At 41.3% G+C, this 20610-nt stretch overlaps 1 protein-coding gene across 5 annotated transcripts in view; it reads left to right on the top strand.

The window, feature by feature from the left end:
- The window catches only part of ECPAS (Ecm29 proteasome adaptor and scaffold), an 88365-nt gene that overhangs the window by 45163 nt on the left and 22592 nt on the right, over positions 1 to 20610 (top strand). For all 5 annotated transcript variants that reach the window (XM_072959908.1, XM_072959906.1, XM_072959904.1 and 2 more), the window contains 19 exons: positions 365 to 450; positions 856 to 934; positions 2751 to 2800; positions 3836 to 3902; positions 3996 to 4118; positions 5885 to 5988; positions 6390 to 6513; positions 7564 to 7644; positions 8668 to 8893; positions 9345 to 9436; positions 11159 to 11293; positions 12121 to 12283; positions 12722 to 12894; positions 13998 to 14099; positions 16849 to 16972; positions 18003 to 18148; positions 18550 to 18604; positions 19294 to 19408; positions 20088 to 20156. In XM_072959908.1, the coding sequence (XP_072816009.1) occupies positions 365 to 450; positions 856 to 934; positions 2751 to 2800; positions 3836 to 3902; positions 3996 to 4118; positions 5885 to 5988; positions 6390 to 6513; positions 7564 to 7644; positions 8668 to 8893; positions 9345 to 9436; positions 11159 to 11293; positions 12121 to 12283; positions 12722 to 12894; positions 13998 to 14099; positions 16849 to 16972; positions 18003 to 18148; positions 18550 to 18604; positions 19294 to 19408; positions 20088 to 20156 (2114 nt within the window). The remainder of the gene's footprint in view (positions 1 to 364; positions 451 to 855; positions 935 to 2750; positions 2801 to 3835; positions 3903 to 3995; positions 4119 to 5884; positions 5989 to 6389; positions 6514 to 7563; positions 7645 to 8667; positions 8894 to 9344; positions 9437 to 11158; positions 11294 to 12120; positions 12284 to 12721; positions 12895 to 13997; positions 14100 to 16848; positions 16973 to 18002; positions 18149 to 18549; positions 18605 to 19293; positions 19409 to 20087; positions 20157 to 20610) is intronic.

Below are 20610 nucleotides of genomic sequence, written 5' to 3'. Positions count from 1 at the left end.
TGAATGACTGTGTGTAATTAAGAAATCTAATACCCCCCAACATGACGTTATCTGCTGATGTCCCCTGTGTGACAGTGGTGGTCCACTGCAGCGTGAACATATGTTGTTTCCTAGTGTTAGACCTACAAGTTTTGCATACTCGTCAGATCAACCGTTCGTTTGTTTCTCCACAGACTACTGGTTGAAGCTGCTGATTGGCTTCCTAAGTCGGTCAGCAAAAATATTTGTATTAAAAAGAGCTGCGTTAATTTTGAAGAACAAGGTGTAGTCCAAAAGATTGGCTGTCGATTCCTTAATAGTATTTGAAAACAGTAAATTGCTATTCTTGTTAATTGGTGTTCTTAAGATTGTTCCTTTCTCATAGGTGGTGTATGATGGACTCTTTGGTACAAATACAAATTCAAAGTTAAGAACACTATCCCTGCAATTTGTGCATCACATTTGTGTAACGTAAGTTTTTTGAACTGTTTATCCGTAAAGTTTTGAAGGTGTTAGAGTGACCAAGTGATGCAAGTATATCTTACTTAGAAAGAAATCATGTTTGCTTAGCTTACAAGTATTTCATATTTTAATAGACAATTTAAACTTACTTCAGGGGGAGGGTAAGCTTAGTGGAGTGCATGCCTTGCATGCACAAAATCCTAGGTTCAGCCCCCAGTACCTCCCATTAAATAAACAAACAAGCAAACAAACCTAATTACCCCCCCACCAAAAAAGTAAAATACCCAAATGGTAAAAACAAACCAAAAAACAAACTTACTTCAGTTATGTCTCTATTTGAAATAATAATCTGAGAAGATCCGTAGTTACGAGATTCTTATATCTTGCTTTGTATATGTGTTATATTTTTAAAAGCTGCCCAGAAATCAAGATTAAACCATTAGGTCCAATGCTTTTGAATGGCCTCACCAAGCTAATCAATGAATATAAAGAAGTAAGTGACTTGTTTTTTAAATTTTTGTTAACATTTTATATTTTATTTTCTGTTATAAACTTCTCTGCTCTGTATGTTGATAAAGTTTGCTATCGTTCCATCATTTCTTAACATTTTTAATTGAAGTGGTGCAAATTTCAGAAATTACTTCCATTGTTTGCCCTTTTATTTATTTATTTTTTGGAAATAAGTGTTAAAAACTGGTAAGATCTCGAAGAGGGTCTTATCACTACTTGAAGTAACATTTTTAAAAGCTAGTACATTTTATTTTACTTTTAGGCTCTGCAAAAATGGAATGAAAATAATTAAATTTTATTTTATGATTTATTTCCTTATTGGTCTATTTGCATTTGCTTATATTGAGAAAGTGTTCATTCTTAGGTGCTGAGGTTTTATTGATTCAAAATTCTGTCAAAACATGCATTCAGTAAATTTTTGATTCCTTAAGCTAAGTGGGATGAGGAGTCCCTAGACTGTAGATTTTCAAATCCCGTCTTCCCTTGCTGTTTCACTCCTGCCATCTCTGGTATTTCAGGGGAGTTTGCTAATAAAGGTAAGGTTTCAAGAACTCCAGTTAGCATTGTTCTCCTGAGTCTTAGCTAAACATGAATGCATGTTTGCAGTAGTTTAGTGACCAAGGTTTTGCCATTTGGAGTTAGAATTGAGTTTGAATCCTGGCTTTGTTCCTTGGTGAGTTACTTAACTTCTTTGGATCTCTGTTCTTTATCAGAAAAATGAAAATAATAATATTACTTTATTGGATTACTGTGAAGATTAAATGAGATAATACATGTAAATTGTTCAGCACAGTGAAGGTATATTAGAAGATACTATGATTAGTGAGAAGCTGTTCATTTATTCTGCCACTGTGCTTTTTGGCAGTGTTAGGCCTGACTCTCTCGTTCTGTTGTATAGGGCTTGCATGGTTCTTTAAGGCCTTGGGAACCTTTCAGATTATTTTTATGGCATAGGTAATCAGGTGCTTTGGATGGTTGGTAGAAATAAAAACGCTTTGGGCTTTCAGGGGAGAGACTGTGGATTTGAAAATAGGTTAGAGAGGTCAGGTAAACCACAGAGCTCTAACCCTCTTACCTCCAGATGGCACCTGCATGTCTTCCCAACAGATGAACCCGTAAGAGTGGCCACCTAGGTGTGTGGGTCCTGTGTTAAATGTAAACTTCAGCTCACAGTAGTGTTACCGTGTTTTGAGTAATGTCAGACTATTGGATTCCATAAAACCACGTGAAATTCTATCTGTATCTTGAGGTGGGAACCTCACTAACTTACCTGATGACTGTGGTCCCTTTAATTTTTTATGATGGAAGATATGAGAAGATGTTTGATATAGTGCAGATTTTTAGAAAATTTCTCTCTAGCTTATTGCAGTTTTGGGTGAGAGAGGGTGGTGGATCCTACTCTGTTGCGCCAGTGGTGAATTTTCTAATAAGCTAAGCTCGTTTCCTAGTATATGTTGGTGGTGAGTTTTAGTATTTGCAGGGTACACAGTATTGAAAATATCCTGAACTGATCACCAGCTAAGAGAACCTCTTCATATGTGACCATTGCATTTTCCTTTTGGAGTCGGGGGTGTAAGGTTTGGTTTGGTTTGGTCTTTCCTTTTTGTAGAGTGATGCATTCTGGGTTTGGATGTTTTTGTTTGTTCAGATGCTGATATCATATAGTTAGGTAGAGTCAGTCCTAGGTTTAACAAGGAGTAAAATAATGCATTTAATTGCAGCAAAAAGGTTTTGCCGTTTACTGTGTTTTTTGTTTTGTCTGCTTTTTGTTCTTTTTTTTTTTCTTTCTTAATTTCAAGGATCCTAAGCTACTGTCAATGGCATATTCAGCTGTTGGAAAACTCTCCAGGTGAGTAAACTCTTTTTCAGTGAGAGATACCCTGTTGGTAAACTAAGAAAAATGATGTGGCATTTAATAATGGATGGAGAGTAAATTTCTTATGATTCTGAAAGGAAATGTATTTAATGGCCATAGGTGGTTTAGAAATGCCTTTCTTGTAGAAGGATAATGATGTGAGACATTTTAATTTGCATTTGAAGATACATGACCGTATTAATGGCAGTCTTGAAATGAGATTTTGAACTGGATTGTGTCATCATATGTTACATTTTCTTGCGCCCTAAATCGACCTTAGGTGTTCTTGTTGCAACTTACTACTAGTCTTTATAATCCCAGTAAGCAAGGTTTTTCTAGTGATTCTCCTCTTTTTATGGTGGTATATTACGATTCCGAGTGGCCCTGTTATGGAAAGTGGATGTTTTTTTCTTCTGCTGAGTATGATTTCCTGCACTCAGTTCCTCCCGGTTTCCTCTTCCTTCACTATGTTTCTAAGCCGGGGGATGGAGGTGCAGCCGCCTTAGTGGCCCCAGGTGCTGCTTCCACCCCGGTGCAGGTTCCATACTGGCCTGTGAAGACGGGGTCTTGCTCTTCTGCACTGCACTGGGAGGGGAGTCTGGGGCTCAGAAGAAAGCCACTTCAGATCAACCGATACAGCACAGAATTGTCAGCAGACCTTGTCCCTTGTGCGTTGGCAAGAAGTGACAAAGCTCCTTATCACCATAGTCTTTAGTTGAATAGCAGTTTAGTCTTAATTGTCTATTTTCTTTATTTTAAAATCAGAAATGTTAACTGAATGCATGGAATATTATGAGAATATCTGGATACTGTGTATGTATGTATATTAATCGAGGGTGACTTAGATTAGACAGTTGAGGAATTAAATATTTACTTTAAAAATATTTGGCTCTTTGGGGAGGCAATCCGGTGATGCTGACGTAGTGCTCCAGGTGAAAGTGCAAGTTCAGGAGAATTGGTGTTTAGTGTCATTTTCTTCCACCTCGTGGAAATTCATGATGGTAATGATGGTCTCATGTTCTCTTACAGTCGAATGCCCCATTTATTCACTAAGGATATAGCTCTTGTGCAGCAGCTCTTTGAAGCCCTGTGTAAGGTAGGGAAGCACCTGGCCAGTGTATGTGTTCTGTTTGGATGCTCACTTGGAAACCCAACATGTAGGGAAATGCCATCATTATCGTCTTCCTAGGAAGAGCCCGAGACACGACTGGCAATTCAAGAAGCATTGTCTATGATGGTTGGAGCTTACAGCACCTTGGAAGGAGCACAGCGGACTCTCATGGAGGCCCTTGTGGCTTCGTACTTAATAAAGGTGAGTCCACCTCTGTGCACTGCTGTTGCTGGTAGTATTTGCATTTCGCATTTTTAAGATCAAAGTCTGAACTGTGCTTCTCCTTAACTTGTGAGAGTGAAGAGGAATATTTGCAGTCACTTGGACTGTGATTTATGATCAGTTTTTAATTCTTCATTATGGGGAACTGATTTTAGGGGAGAAGGAGTAGTGATGTTCACAGAGGCCTTGTGTTTAAAGCCTTCGTTGTTGGAAAACTGTTCTTAATGCCATGTTCTCCCAGTTGGAAGTGTCTTGACTGGCAGCTGAGTGCTGCAGTCCACTGGGGTGGAGTTCTGTGGGTAACATTGTGGGGGGAAAGCAGAAGGAAAGAAACGAGCCTGTAGGAAGTAAGCCAGTACCATGTACGTGTTCTTCTTCCTTCTTGTCCTCTTTATGTGCCTGGCATGGGAATCTGGAGGAGAATTTTGAATACCCATATGTATGCATGTTATATCATACACCATATGAACTGTTATGTATTTAGTCAATTTTTTGTCCTCCATTTCTAGGAGTAGAAAGAGAGGGAGATTAGAAGAGGGAGTGATGTCAAATGTTGGTGAGATTAATATGAATTACATCTTACTGAAATTTGCCTGCTGTGTTTAATACATTTATATTGAGAAAATTATTAAAGGTTCAGAAAAGTATCTAGTTTTTATTGAGATATAACAGGATAATTTTGTACACTCAGAAAGCTTATTATAGGTAGAGTCCCTTTGTAGATGCTCCTGTTGTCCAGGTACCTGGTTCACGGCCATATAACATGGACAGAGAAGTAGCGACTTACTCGGAAGCTCGTTAGAATTGAGTTGTTAAAACTTCCCATAGGTTACCTTGCAAGGGAGTGTCATGCTTGGCTGGTGCATGGGGGTGCTGGTTATACTTACGCAGATCAAGCCATAGAACAATATTACCAAGCCAAAGGTAATTTATTTTCTTTTCTCAGGCGACGTGTAAGGCAGCCAGGCTCTGGGCTAAATCATACAGACTAGTCGTTAGTGTCATTGCCCTGTAAAGCAGCCCAAGGAATGTTAAAGAGCAGGGACACCTTATATTATCTTTAAGTATCTCTCATCTCACTTACACTGTGACTGGAGGAATGAATTTGGGGAAGGGACATGCAGGTAAAGCTTCAGCATCACTGGATTCTACCACTGCTTTCCGTTGAACTTTGTATTCAGAAATTACGCTCTTCAGTCTGTTGAAGTCAACTGAATGTATTTACATAGTTGAAACTTTGCTTTGGAGTCAATTTTAACTTTAGAGCTAATCTGAGAATGTTGGAGGTGTTTTGCTTTAAATTTGTAGGGATTCCAAGTAAGCTCTTTTTGTGTTTCCTGCAAAGTATCTGAATTTCACTCATGTGGCTGAGTTTGAGACTTGGGGAGGCAGAGGGAGTGGCCAGAAACTGCCACAGTGACTTTGGTCATGTGGTTGGGCTGAGGATGTACACCTCTGGCTGGTCTGTGTGGGGTTTCTGCTTTACTTGGAGGGTCCTCTTAGGTCATAAAGGTACTTTTTAAATAATATCATTGTCCAGAGACTTTTATACAGCATGACTAAAGATCTTGACTAAATGATTTTGTTTATTTACCATATTTATTGAAATAGCAACTTAAATTTTGATTGTGTATAATTAAAATGACTTATATCTTGACTGGGATGAGTTATTGGCAATTGAATTCTTCTTCTTTTTTAATCTCTGTGTGTTTATGTGTATATGCCTGTGTTTATGTGTCAAATAGCCTGAAGTTCAAGTTCGACAGGTGGCTGTGAAATTTGCCAGCACGGTGTTCCCCTCAGATCATATACCTTCCAGATATTTGCTCTTACTAGCTGCAGGAGATCCGTAAGTTTCAAAGGTGTTAATTTGAATTTGGGTTCATTTAAAGTTTTATTTGAAAATTACTAAAATTTATGTAGTTTGTAATGTTGGTCTGTGCAACTTAGAAGCCCTTTATTAGAGTTAAAATTATAGGCCCTTTGATATTATATATAGACCTGTGGTCATGTTCTGTCTTGTTTTTTTTCCTGTGGGTAAAATTCAAAGGTGCAAGCCATATGACTCTCTAAATCTCATGAAATGTCCAAAAAGGAGTGATTGCTTGTAATGTATTTTATGACTCCTTGCTTTGATGGCCAAGAGTATATTTAAGACAGCTGCCAAATAAAATTACTGTTCTTACTCTTCATATGAGCATTCATTCTCCAGTTGGTGAAATTTATTTTTCATTCTTGTCTTTCTGAAAGACGGGAAGAAGTTCACGGAGAAGCGCAGCGAGTGTTAAGGTGTCTTCCTGGTAGAAACAGAAAAGAAAGTGCTTCTAAGCAGATGCCATCTTTCCCAGAAATGGTATATTATATCCAGGAAAAGGTATGACTTTTAACTTCAGGTAACTAGTTTGAGTTATATAATGGATGATGAAAATAAACATTTTTTTTAGATGACACATTCCAAATGCTGATCACTACATGCTGAATAGTGGTAAACTTCCTAACAATGTTAATATTTATAATAAGAGGAAGGTACAAAATGAGGAGAAAAATAGAAATCTCAAATATAATTAATCTGTTTTACTCAAATCTAAATTACTTACGATTCCTTTTATGCCCTTCAGCATTCTGGCTGTGTTTAAAATTATTCCCTTTGCACAATGTGCTTAAAAACATCTTTTTATTTTTAAGGTTATTATTTAGGTCATCATAAGTTTAAGAATGCTTCAGGGAGCAGTTCATATTTTTTTCCACTGTGATCGTAAGAGAAGATCACATCGTTTGCTTTTGCAAGTCTCCCACGTTGGCTGGTAGCTCAGACAGAGTGTTAGCAGTCATGACCCCCGCCCTGGCCCTGTCCTATTGTTACAGTCACGTTTCTGTACGTGCGCTGGGGGCTGCCTTCCTGCCTTCCACCTCTACTGCTGGTCTTAGCTTTTTGCTTAGATAGACGTCTTATGTGGCAGCCGCAGTTCTCTTCTCCACGGCACTGTCATGTTTGTGGTCAGAAGATGCTCTCATGCTCATATTTTCTTTCTACCTCCTTTATTAATGAAAAGAGCTGGCGTGCAGTGGCTGGGGGGCGCTGTGTTAGCAGGTGCCTCGAGAGTCTATTTATTCTTTTTATTTTTTATCTCAGTTGTTACTGTGTCATCTTTGGAGCTGTTTTCTTTTTTTTTTTTCCTTCTTTTTATTAAAGCATGGTTGATTTACAGATTTATTCTTTTTCAACAAACCAGTCAAAAGGCAACACATCTGTCACTTAGGGTTTGAGGTCTGTGCACCATCAATCATGACTAATGGAAAAATGTTTTGACTAGAAAAAAATAGTAGCCAACAATAATATGGCTAGAAATAAAGTTAATTTTGAGCTGAGAAAGGGTACATGTGCTTTGTTTTTCAGTAATTCTGGGGGGCTTATTTTTATTAGGCTTCCCATCGAATGAAAACTCCAGCCAAGTACATGACTGGGACCACTGTCCTTCCATTTAACCCAGCAGCCTTCGGAGAGGTAGGACTGGCGTATATTTCCATTTTGCTTTTACTAAAGGGTCTTAATGTTACAGTCAAAGATATGTCCGTGAACTTTTCGTGTTCTAGATAGACTCGTATTGTGACATTGTTGTTTTATACCAGACTGTTTATTAGGAAAATAGTACTTGGTAGTTGACATTAATTCATTTAATTGACATTTAATTCACAGTTGACATTTAATTCATAGTGGAGCCTAGAAACGTGTTTATCTCAGTGAGTTTCCCTTCGTGAAAGAGCTGGAAGCTCTGCATTGGCTGCTGTTGGGAATTTACAGCAAACTGGATTTGGGTGTTAAAGGCAAGAATATGTTGAGGTTATTTGGATTATCTAGTTTTAAAGGTTGGAGAATTAGATTAATTTGTCACATTTACTGAGGGAAATTCTATTGTCTGTGGTCACTGAGTTGCACTAATTAAATGGCAAGAGATAATCGTGTTCAGAGTGAGTAAGACTTCTCCCAGTGAAGTTGCTGCCTGTCTAGTCCGGCTGCCCGGGGAGAGCTTCCAGAGGGCTCCTTAGCAGCTGATTTATGTCAGAGGCTTTTATGGCATCATAGCTACTCTTCTGCAGATGATTTGAACCTGTTTTCTCAAATTCTTGTGTCAGTGGAGAGGAAATGCAACTGGAGTTCCACAGGAAGAGATCCTTGGCCCTGGGTTTCTGCCCAGTGTCTGTCTGTCTACACACATACACCTTTAAAAAAAAATAATGATTTTCATTGTAATCTTTTAGACTTTGAAAGTAGGGTTTGCATTTTAATTCCATTAAACTTCATTAAAAAACACTTCTTGGATTATAGAAGCTGGTTATGTAAATTTTGCTCCTTTATGGTAACTTCGGTTCACATATTGAGTCTTGTTTTCCAGCATCTGTGGGGCTTGTTGAATAGCTTCATGGAGGGAGGGTGGGGGGATCAAAGCTGGGAACTGTCGCTCGGAAGACTGTCCTCCCACCCTGATCTCCTGAGGAGCTTCTCTGGTCTTCTTCCTTCTGTCTTCAGATAGTTCTGTACTTGCGCATGTGCCTGGCTCACAGCGCGGGGGTGGTGCCCACCTCTCAGAGTCTGGCTGACATGCAAGATCACGCCCCCGCCATTGGACGCTATATACGGACTTTAATGTCGGGCAGCCAGGCGACGCCCTCGTCATCGTCTTCCAAGAGTGGAGAAACCAACCCTGTGCAGATCTACATCGGCCTGCTTCAGCAGCTGTTAGCAGGTGTTGGAGGTAGGAGGTCATGATGCTGAGGACAGATACTGAAGCACTTCAGGAAAAAGCTAATTTTTCAACTCAGCTGAGAATTTATAGCATAGTTATTTTCTCTCTCCACCCCTGTAACTGAACATTAATCTTTGTTTCTTTTTTAAATGTATTTGATTCATCTTTGATACACTTTCTCTTTTCAGAAAGAAATGCTAACAATAGGTAACATTTTTACTTCGGAAGTGGGTGAGAAGAACAGGGCATCTTCTTATAGACAACTAGTCTGTAAATTTGCTCTTTATAGGCAGCTAATCTATAAATTTGCTGTACTGTATTTGGGTTCATTTTTCTCTCGTAGAACTGGGGAATGCCTCCTAAAGCAGGGGTAGCCTTATGCTTTAAAGGAATTTAGTGATCTATGTATGTTTATTTCTTCTCTTGAAGAAATAATGGTTCTGAATTCCTTCTTACTTAGGTTTGCCAGTCATGTACTGTCTGCTGGAAGCAGTCTCGGTGTATCCAGAAAAGCTGGCCACCAAATTTGTAGACAAAACAGAATGGATAAAGGTATATCCTGTGCACGTGTATTTCTTTTTGATTCTGTATACTTTAAACTTCAGTCTCATGATTTCGTCTTCCTACCGGTGTTCCTGTGACCTTTTCTGCCTTTAGGTCATTTTGAAAATTCTCTCGTCATCAAGCACTTACTGGGAAGCGTGTAGGTCAGTGTACCGCAGTGATCCATCTAGGTGAGAGTGGGAGATGAACTGAGAGTCATGCACATAAAAAATAGTTATTTTTCTGTTTTGAAAATTTTTTTTAAAGTAATAGATTTGTATAGTTTAAATAAGAAATGATGGAAAACGTCTCATTTCCATAACTGCCTCTCACCTCCCCAGCGCCCCTCACCTTCCTGCCTCGTCCTCTCTCACGTGATGCACATGTTATCCCTTATTTGTGTGTGGCCTGCCTTCCAGAGTTTACTTACACATGTACCCATATGAAATAAGCATTTTTGATTTGTCTTCCTTTTTTTGCACGGAAGGTATTACACTTTTCACACTGTTTTATACCTTATTTCTTTCACTAAGTATTAGAACATGGAGTTATTCCTATACAACTCTAGAGAGAACATCTTTGTTTTAACAACTTCATGGTTTTCCTCTGGAGAACTGTGCCATAATTTAATCCAGATCCTTGCTGACGGCTGCTCAGGGTACTTCCAGTCTGCTGCAACGCGCAGCCCACCGTTTTGAATATGAGCAGGTGTATTTTCAGGTGGATTCCCTGGCAGTGGAATTGCGGACCCGCGGATGCAGTTTGAACAGACAGTGCACATCCTCCATACGAGTGGTTCCGGTTCACACTCCCACTGGCCATGTTGGAGAGTATTTTTGTCCCATGGTCACACCAAAAGGGTCACCAAGTTTAGCAAATAAAAATATAAGATGCTCAGTTAAACTTGAATTTCAGATAAACAGTGAACACTTTTTCAGTACAGGTGTGGCTCATATAGTTTTGTATACTTCTTGGGCTACATAATGCAGTTCTTTTTGCAAAATGCAGTGTGAATTATGGTGATATGTACAGATTTTCTCTTTGAGTGTGAAAGCATGAATGTAATTTACCAAGAGGAGTGAGTTTTGCACTTCCCTGGAAAATCTAGTCTCATGAAATTGCGTCTAGTTTGAAAAGGATTTTTATTCTTAATGAATATTTGCTGTTTTTAAAATGACCTTAGGATTTTTGACCTTTGATCTTGTGGATCAGGGGTTATTAACCAATGAACTGTGGACCAACTCTGGCCTGCCTCCTGCTTACATGGCCTGCAGGCTGAGTAGTGTTTACATTTTTAAATGGTTGAAAAAACAATCAAAAGACAAATAAAGTTTCCTGATGTGAGGATAGCAGTGTGCATAAAATTGTACTGGCACCCAGCCATCCCCATCTGTTGTCTGGTATTGCTTTTGTACTGTAACGGCAGAGTGGAATGGTTGCCACACATTGGCCCTTTACAGAAAACACGTGCAGACCTCCGTTTTAGGTCATCTGTGTATTAATCCCACCTGTTTTATGCTTTGTGTCTTTGATGAAAATGCACATAAGGTTTTGGTCTGCAACTCAGCTTTTGTTTTGAAATAATAGCTTTTTCTGTTTTTTTTTTCTCATAGATAGTAGTGGAGTGGACATGGCAATGTATACTTTATTCTTTTAACTCTAACTGTTAGGAGTTGTCAGCAGGGAGTTGATCATATGTCATGTGTGTGTTTCTCCTTGTGTACCACTCAGAGTCTGATGAACAGCAGTAAAGAAGAGATGCGTGAACTGGCCGCCTTGTTTTATTCTGTGGTGGTGTCTACTGTATCGGGAAACGAGTTGAAGTCGATGATAGAACAGCTCATAAAGACTACAAAGGACAATCACGTATGTTGCCAGTCTTGTCTTCTTCCTTTTTGTGGGAAATAGTAGTTTTATAAAAGCATCTCATATGCTTGTTGTTCTTGTGTCCTCATTTGTAAAATGAACTCACAGACCCCTTGCTTTTATGACTGTAGAGATTGAGTGAGATAGACAATGCACTGATTCAGTCAGTTCATTCAGTAAACTCTAGTGCCTTGTGTCCCACAGGCGCTGTGTTAAGTGCTAGGAATCCAGCGGGTAGTGAACACGCGAGAAGTCCTAGCTGGCACTGCTTGGCGCTTAGAAATGTCAGTGCCTTTTTACTTCCCCATCTACTGCCACCGATCACTGTGCCTGGCCCAACAGAAAACACTGTTGAAACCACACACTTTCACATATCTCATTGCCTACCTTGTGTTTGGAGGTTTTAGCAAGTAGAAATAGAACCTGCTCATTGTATTTTGTTGGCAATCATGGGAAATGATGCTTGAAAGTTACGATGTAGTCATGTGTAGTCACATGAGTGCTGTAAGCTGGGAGAAGCATTAAGTGCTTATAAGAGCGCACAAGGGAGTCACCTCACTCAGAGCTGGAGTGGGTGTGGGGTTAGTGAATCTAAATCTTGAAGTGAGTCAAGACTCAGCTTAAGTGCTCAGAGTTCTCTGTGTTAGAGACTCAAGGTTTCTCTTGTTCCCTGTCTGATTTATTAACATCCAGTGGAGCCTCCAGGGACCGCTATTCTTTGGCCTTATGTTTTGTTGGAGAGGTGACTGTAATTAACACACAGCTGTTTCATTCACGCCCGTGTGAGAGAGACAGACAGAGATATGCTATTGTGTTGTTAAATCCAGAGCCCAGAGATTCAGCACGGATCCTTGCTTGCATTGGGATTCACAGTAGGAAGATATTTGGCTAAAAAGAAAATGAAAATGGCTGAGCAACAAGACCTGGAGACAGACGCCGACTTCCTGCCCGAACAGGAGGACCTCATCCAGAGCGCCACAGAAACCATAGGTAATTAACGTGCCGATGCTGACTTGGATGGCAGCATGATTAGGTTAAAATTTTTTGAGCTAGGTGAAAATTTATTAAAACATTTTAATTTCTTTCTGTAGCATTGTGTTTTAAACACACAAGCTTTTTCACAGAATCTTGATGCTAAATAAATTCTGTGTTTTTAATAACAATGAAAGTAGTCTACTTTTTCTGTATTTTTTCCTGTATGTTCCTATTTAACAGAGATGATCCCATTATGGGAAAAAATTCAAACGTTAAGAAAGGGCACTACTCTGCGGTGGTGTATTAACTAAATAAATGCTAACAAATTATCAACTGGGAAATGCTGTGGGCTTTGATTTTGTTTTGCTGTCTTTAAAAAAATCTAGAGTACACTGCTGTTTGCTTTGGATCTCAAGAGGAATGATTCTCTGTTTTGTCTACATGTACTTACAGGCTCATTTTTGGACAGTACATCACCCCTCCTGGCAATTGCTGCCTGTACAGCCCTGGGTGAGATTGGCCGAAACGGTCCACTCCCAATCCCCAGTGAGGGGTCTGGCTTTACCAAATTGCATCTTGTGGAAAGCCTGCTAAATAGAATACCATCCAGTAAAGAAACAAATAAGGCAAGTCTCTTCCTGGCACCCTTCCCTTCTGAAATCCTTTCTATTCGTAGGTGAGTAAATGCGTGAAAATGGAATCATGGTAAGGATAGATGGCACTTTAGCTGGAGGAAGGTTTAATGTGAAAAAAGGAGAAGTTGAGATGGCTGTTGAAGTTTGAGTTGGGGGATGATTTGTGCACAGTCTTTGACCCAGTTACGCCAATTTAGACCCATAACTGTTAAAGTTTGGGTTAATATTAAATGCATCAGGTAATTCTTTTGTCGTGCAAAAGAGCAGGTAATGAAGTGTTAAATAGTTTTATAATTTTTGTAATTCCAGACCAAATCTAAATCTTAACCTCCTACAGCCAGTTTGGTTTTAAGAAATCTGGGCATTTGTAAGCAATGTGAGTAATCTTTGAGGAAAAGGACATACATACTTTTTTAGTTTTAGGTAAAAACTTTCATAGACTTTAAACATTTTTCTTTGTGATAAGAGCATTTCAGTGTTGAAGTAAAAGATGATTTGATGAGCAAAATAATCAGTTTACTACAAGTTTAATAAATATGTCATCTTATTCTTGATCTAGCCACTGTTAAAAACTTTCTGAGATGATCACAGTGTAGTTTTCATTAGCTGTTAGTAACTAGTCATTACTGTCCCTCGTTGAGCAGTTATCTGCAAAGCATATGCTGCCAACTGCTTCGCATTCAGTAATCAATTGAATCCCCAAAAGATCCAGGGAAACAGATAACAGTTGTCATCTCTGTTTTCCCAGATGAGGAAATAGAGTCACAGAGAGGTGAAGTAACTTGCCTGAGGTCACACACAGCTGTAAAGCCTACTAAAATGGTCGAGCTGTGACTCCATCTTACGTCCTCTGGGCCCAGAATCTACATTTATAACTGTTATAGTTTGTAGGATAATAAACCTAGTTTCTTCTTTTGAAGCGGGGCCCTTAATAAACTCCGTTTTATGTCTTTCTGCCTCTAATGTCTTAGAGATGTAATTCTGTAAAATTGGATAAAGAACAACTTGTGCTCATACATTAGTTACACTCCCCCTCCCTCTGAGATCAAGCTGTTGTATACCATATTGAAAAAAAAAATTCTCTGGTCTTCCAGATGAAAGAACGAGCTATCCAAACACTGGGATATTTTCCAGTTGGGGATGGAGATTTTCCTCACCAGAAGCTCCTCTTGCAAGGTCTGATGGATTCTGTGGAGGTATTTATATTGCTCTCTGATCGTTAGTCACTCAAACAAAAGGCATAATCTAGGTGGAATATTGTGTGCTGTGAGGCTTTAAATTCAACCTTTATTCATTTATCCACCAAGCAGTACTTATTCAGTGGCAGCCTTGGGCTCATCACTGTGGTAGTGCATTGACTGAATCACCTGGACGGGGAAGTCCTCTAATTTTTGAGTAAAGCGTGGTGCAGTGTGAGAAGAAGGGGAAACTGCCCCCATCAGCTAGATGTGGGGAGGGGGTGACTGTGACTTAGCTTCTGTCTTCTAGACAAGTGTCCAGTGTCGTGGAGAAGACCTGCAGGTGGACAGTGGCTAGCCAGTGTGCTCAGTGTCCTAACACGGCCTGATCTGGCCCCTGATGGGGCCTTGGTTCTTGTCACTCACTCACTCACACTTTTTACAGCAGTCTCTTTGCTCTAGGTTTTGAATGTAGCCCATACGTCCTCCTTTCTCAGGTGTTGTTGCAGCCCGTTAAAGACCTCCGCGACCCTTCAAACTAGAGTAGGTCCTTTAGTTATTTGTGCCTTCATGCCTCTCCATTCTTCACACCATTTATCACCGTTTCTAATTGCCCGCTAGACGGAGGGTAGAGTCTGTTTTGCCCCCCATTATAAAGCAGGGGAGTAAATGAATGAAGAGACGTGTGCACGTCAGACAGTAGACTCACAGAGGAGGGCGTGGGCGCTTCTGTCCGGGGGAGCTGGTGCCCGTGTTCTGGTGGCGAAGTTGCTGCTGGGCCTCGAGGGTGGGGTGGGGAGAGGGGAGAGCTGCAATTTGAGGAATCAGGCAGCCGAGTGGCAGGGCTGGTGTTAGGATTTGGGTCTCTGGATTCTTGATTCAGGACTTTTAAGGTGAAATTTTTTGACAAGAAATTACACCCCTATCTGGTTCTCCCTGGATGTCACTGACATTGTAACCTCTTGGGGAAAAGCTTGTGATGTCTGCATTTGCTGCTTTTTTCCTTTTTTAAAATCTGTGATAGAGATGAGTTTCTTCCAGTTTTGTTTAAATAAAGGAAGACTTGTCTTGATTCTTAACTTGCTACTGAAGACATTTTTTTAAAAAAAATTGAAGTATAGTCAGTTAAAGTGTGTCAGTTTCTGGTGTACAGCATAATGTGAAGACATTATTTTAAGAGTTTAGAAGTACAGAAATAATGAAAAGCTGGAAATATGATAGAGAGATTAAAGGATAAGAATTTTTAAAAAGCAGGAATCAGGGAAGCAAAATATCTTCACAGTCATCTAAGATGAAGTTCTAAAGGTTTTTTTTGTTTGTTTCTTTTAATTCTTTATTATGGAAAATTTCCAACATACCCAGAAGTAGAGAGAATAATATATGAGTCCCCATGTGCCTGTTTTTGGTTCATCTGTTCACCCGCTCTATTTCTAGAATACTTAAAGCGAAGTCTAGATATCATATTTGTAAATGGAGTTAGGGAGTTTTGTTTTTGTTTGTAATGCCAAGTACGGTGTTATTTACAGTAGGAAACATATTTAAAAAACGCCCATAAAATGAGTCTCTAGTGTGGGATCCTCTGTGTTGAGGTTCCTTTTCTCAGCAGAGAGAAGCTCTTGACAAGGGCAGCTGTAGGACTGAAGCCCCTGAATCCCTTCCCTCGGAGCAGGAAGCATGTGGTACCCGCACTGGGCCCCTCGTCAGGGCTGGAGCATTTGATCGCTTGGCCTTGACATCAGCTAAGCTGTGGTCGGTGTGCTTTGCAGAGTTCTCCCCACAGGTCGACGTTCCCATGGCCCATGCTCTCTGTGCTTCATTCTCTCCTTTTTCTCCTGTTCTTAGGTCTCTTCCAGTTCTCAGTAAACATTAGAGAAAAATGCCAGAGGGAACTAAAACAGGTCCAGTTCCATGTTAAGTCAGTAATTCATAATTGTGGAATGTGTCTCGGGGTAGAGCATTTGACTGCATAATTGTGAAATGTGTCAAAATTTCTAAATCTGATTTTTAAAGTTTGAGTATATATAATACAGAATTTTTTTAACTTTTGACTTTTGAAATAATTTCAAATTTACAGTGTGGTTGTAAGAATAATGGAAAGAACTCCTGTAGACCGTTTATCCAGATTTACCAAATTTTAACATTTTATGTTTGCTCTGGCATTCTGGTTTTTTTTTTTTTCCCCCCGGAACCATTTGAGGGTAACTTGCAGACCTCATGTAAGTTAAGAGTGCAGAGAGGAGGTGTTAATAAGTGGTGATCACTGCTATTATGCAGTTACTACAAACGGGGTATCTACTGGAAGGTTTATGTTCTTTACCCTCATTTACTCCTTACAGCCTGATGAGGTGGGTGATGGCACTGTTTATGCTCATGTTATAGACGAAGAAGTTGAGGCTCAGGGTTTACATACGGGTGTGGAGCTGGTGAGACAGAATTTCTCCCGAGATCTGTGTGGCTTCACAGTCCAGGCCCTTCTCCCCTAAGTGAATGATTCCATTCTTCCAAAGATTAAAAACCCCTGCTTAGTGGTCCTTTCCTGAGGGTGCAGAGTGCCGGACGGACGTGGAAGAAGGTCCTCAGTCATCCGTGCGTCCCCATCCCTCACTCTGCCTCGCTTTCGAGCCATCCGGTTAGCTGAGAGCGTTCCAGGCACAAGAGGGGAAACAGAGCACTCCGAGAAACGGGCCAGTAAGCAGCCTTTTCGTGGAAGTGGATGTTTTCGGGAAATGTTCTCTCTGACTCGTGGCTTTTGTCTCCCTCACTGCAGGCCAAGCAGGTAGAACTTCAGTTCACTATCGGCGAAGCCATCACCAGTGCGGCGACAGGAACCAGGTCCGTGGCTGCCCGGGATGCCTGGCTGGTGACCGAGGAGGAGTACACCCCGCCTGCCGGTACCGTGTAGTCAGCTGATCCATTTATAACCACCAAGTAACACTCCTCTGTTCTTGTTGTCACCTTTGAAGCAAAAGGAAAAGTGTATATGTTCCACTCTTAAGTCGTCTTCCAGTATTTGTATATGTCTTATTGTTTGGCTCAGTCGAGAGAAATAGAGCACGGAATGAGCGAGAGCTGCGTTGTGGTCCTTTGGCAAGCCAGCCCGGGAGTGGCTCTGCATTTCTGTCTGACTTGTGCTCTTTTCACGAGGACTGGTGTGTGTAGCCAGTTTCCAGGTCATGTGTCCCCTGACCCTCCATCACATCATGCAGGCCGTGCTCCGGGTGCCTCTGCACTGAGTCGGTCCGGCTTCAGTGGCGGTGTGGGTCGGGGAGCGTGCATTTGTGCCTGCGTGTTACAGACACTGTGACTTCACATGTCTCACGTGCTGCTGATTGTCCTGTAGCACACGGGCCGGCTCTCCACAGCAGACTGTCCAGCCGGAAATGTCAGGAGTGTTGAGGTTGAGGGCCTCTGAAGTGACAAAGGGCAGGGAAAAAATGGCATAGTAGCCGGAGGAGGAAAGGCCTGTTGCACGTTAGTTTTTAGATGGGAGATGGAAAAGATAGTAGAGAAAGAAAAACTGCTGACACTAGAGAGAAAATGGGGATCTTTTTTTTTTTTAAGTTAAGACTTTTTTTTTTTAAAGAGAAGTTTTAGGTTCAGAGCACAATTAAGAGGAAGGTACAGAGGTTTCCCACAGCCCCTGCCCCTCCACATGCACAGCCTCCCCTATTACGGCAATAATTTTTCACTCTAGGAAACTGAAGTTACCTGAACACCTTTGAAAGCTTATTTAGTTTATGTAGGTTCTGAAATGAATGATTAGTAGTTCTTTCGGCAACTGATTGAAACACCTTAGTGATTTAGATTTTAATATGTTACAGGATTGTTGCATTGAGTAAATGTTGATTCAAATTTAATTTTTACAGGAAGCTCTATTCAATTATTTTAATTGCTTCTTGTCATTCTTTACATTTCCCCCAGGAGCCAAAGTTAATGATGTTGTCCCCTGGGTGTTGGATGTGATTTTAAACAAACATATCGTCAGCCCCAACCCGCACGTTAGGCAAGCCGCCTGCATCTGGCTCCTTTCCCTTGTGAGGAAGCTGAGCGCCCACAGAGAGGTGAAGGTGAGCCATGCTGGAGCTGTGGTCCAGCTCTACGGGAAACTGTTAATGGAATGCATATCAGCAAAAGGTGATAGGAAGGAAAGGGTGTGAAGATTTTGAAGTAAGCTGTACATGAAGGTATGAAGGACGGCAGCTGATAAAATTTGGCTGGAAGTTGATTCTTAACTTGAAGGGATAAAGTGCGAAGTGGTCCAGACGGGGAGGCCCGGGCTGCGTGCGCCAGACTGCCCATGAGCCGTGCAGCCTGCAGGTGGTTCGCCACCTTCAGAGGCGAGCACCCAGCAGGGTCTGTGACTGCCTTGGATCATCAGACTTTGGTGTCATGTAGCGCGTGAGCGAGACGCCTACTCTCCCGAGGAGGTAGAGTTTCAGTGTTCTGAATGCCTTTTTTCTTCTTTCAGTCTCATCTTAAAGAAATTCAGAGTGCATTTGTTTCTGTTCTGTCAGAAAATGATGGTAAGTTATTAGTCAAATACTTGGTTTCCGAACTTCTTTAAACTTAGGTTTTAAATTTTGAAAAATCGGGATGAATGGACATAAAAGAAGGCTACACGAAAGTCCATTCTTACATATTTATTTATTAATTAGATCAGTTTTGCATTTACAAGTGCAGCCAAGGCCTCCTTTAACATCAGTACTTCTACCAAGTAACAGCTTTCTTCTACTTCTGATTCATTTCCTCTTTATGATTTAAGCCAGGACTGAAAATATGTATGTGGTAGACGTTTCAATGGTTGCTTTGTTTTATAACTTGTTTTAAACACGCTGTCTGATACTGACTTTTCATTTAAAAAAAACTGCACACGGGGGACCTGAAATCCTGTGATTACCTTCATGTGTGCGACTTGCCTCCACTGCCCCTCTGTCGCTGTGCTGTGCACCCTGAGGCCTGGCAGGGCTGGCTCGGTCTGTGAGGTGGATCTTTTGTGAACGTAGTTCTCATTCACGGGGACTTACATGGTGTCATGTCCATGGAGATGACTTAGTACATTTTCAACAAAATAGGCGGATTGATCGTGTTCTTTTATCTTTACTTTGAGATCATTTTGGTTTAATGTTACAAGTTAAAATTTTTTTTTTTTTTACTCAATGGCCAGTGGACACATTTTCTAAAAGGATTATTGCTTTGTCTGACTTTCGTGTAGAACTTAGCCAAGATGTTGCCTCGAAAGGCCTTGGGCTGGTGTATGAGCTGGGCAATGAACAGGATCAACAGGAATTGGTTTCTACCCTTGTAGAAACACTCATGACTGGCAAAAGGTACAGTGAATTCAAAAATTTCAGTGAACACACAGAGCAACATGTGCATGCTGAGAATATGCAATGGACGAAGGCAAGTTTAGCTTTTGATTTTCCTGTTTATTAAATAAGCCTTTTCTAAATCAACAAGTCAGTGATTATCATGCTGTGGATAGCTGCTTAATTACCTAGTATGTACTGTTTAGAAGGTAAACTAAACTACTCTTCAGAAACGTGCCAGTAGGTCAGGCTTTGAGAATTGAATGATCTCAGGACAGGTGCAGCGCTGGATTACAAAAGTACCATGATTACGTTGGCTGAGTGAAAACAGAGGCCCGGAGAGGAAGCCTGGGTATCATGCACAGTGTCCCTGTGGAGGGGCTGAGGGGCCGGCATTCTCATGGTTGGTTGCTGCTTCACGTTACCTTCCTCGTAGGAAGGAGCGTTTGCAACGTGTGACCACATCTAATTCAGCGTAACTATGTGGGATGTCTTTTGCATCTGTTTGTTCTTCCTAGACTTCACTTTACAGACGTCTCAGGCCGATGGGAAGGGTTAGTTGACTTTTTACACCTTGCACACTGCAGATTCTTGATAGGGAATTTGATTTGTCAGTTTACAGATGCAATGCATGCATTCGTTGAATGCTGATGTGAAACATGTGAGGCTGATTTCAGCTCTTGTTGTTGTTTTGGTTTAGAGCCAAACATGAGGTCTCTGGAGAGACGGTGGTATTTCAGGGAGGAAGCCTTGGCAAAACCCCGGATGGGTAAGTGTGCCGCAGCCATCGGTCAGTCACTGGATGTCTCCTGGCGGGGAAGGGAGCACTCACAAAGTTGATTTCCACCCTTGTGGGAAGTGTTGTGTGTTAGTGGGAGAAGAAAAAGCCTAGCGTTTCAGATTGGGTTTCCTGGGAAACAGACTGAGGTGGAGATCTGTGTGCTGGCAGGTGATTGAAGAGTGCCGTAGGGTCGTCCCCCTGGGGAGTGAGGAGCAGGACAGGGCTGGTGGCCACCCGAGGAGGAGCCGAACTGCTGCCCACACATCTGCAGACCCTGACCTGCCCCGGAGCCCCTGCCCCGGAGCCCTGGGACTGGGCTGGGAGGGCCTCCAGGGTGGTCCTGCCTCCTGCCCCTCCGCAGGCCTTCTCACCCCTGTGTGCCTGGCCATCAGTGGTGGGCTGCTCTGGGGGGGACCTGACCTTGGCCCAAGGGTGCTCTGTC

This window comes from Vicugna pacos, chromosome 4 (genome assembly GCF_048564905.1).
Source record: "Vicugna pacos chromosome 4, VicPac4, whole genome shotgun sequence".
Classification (NCBI taxonomy): Eukaryota; Metazoa; Chordata; class Mammalia; order Artiodactyla; family Camelidae; genus Vicugna; species Vicugna pacos.
The sequence above is the reverse complement of the archived record's forward strand: the minus strand, read 5'-3'. Positions and strand labels throughout refer to the sequence as shown.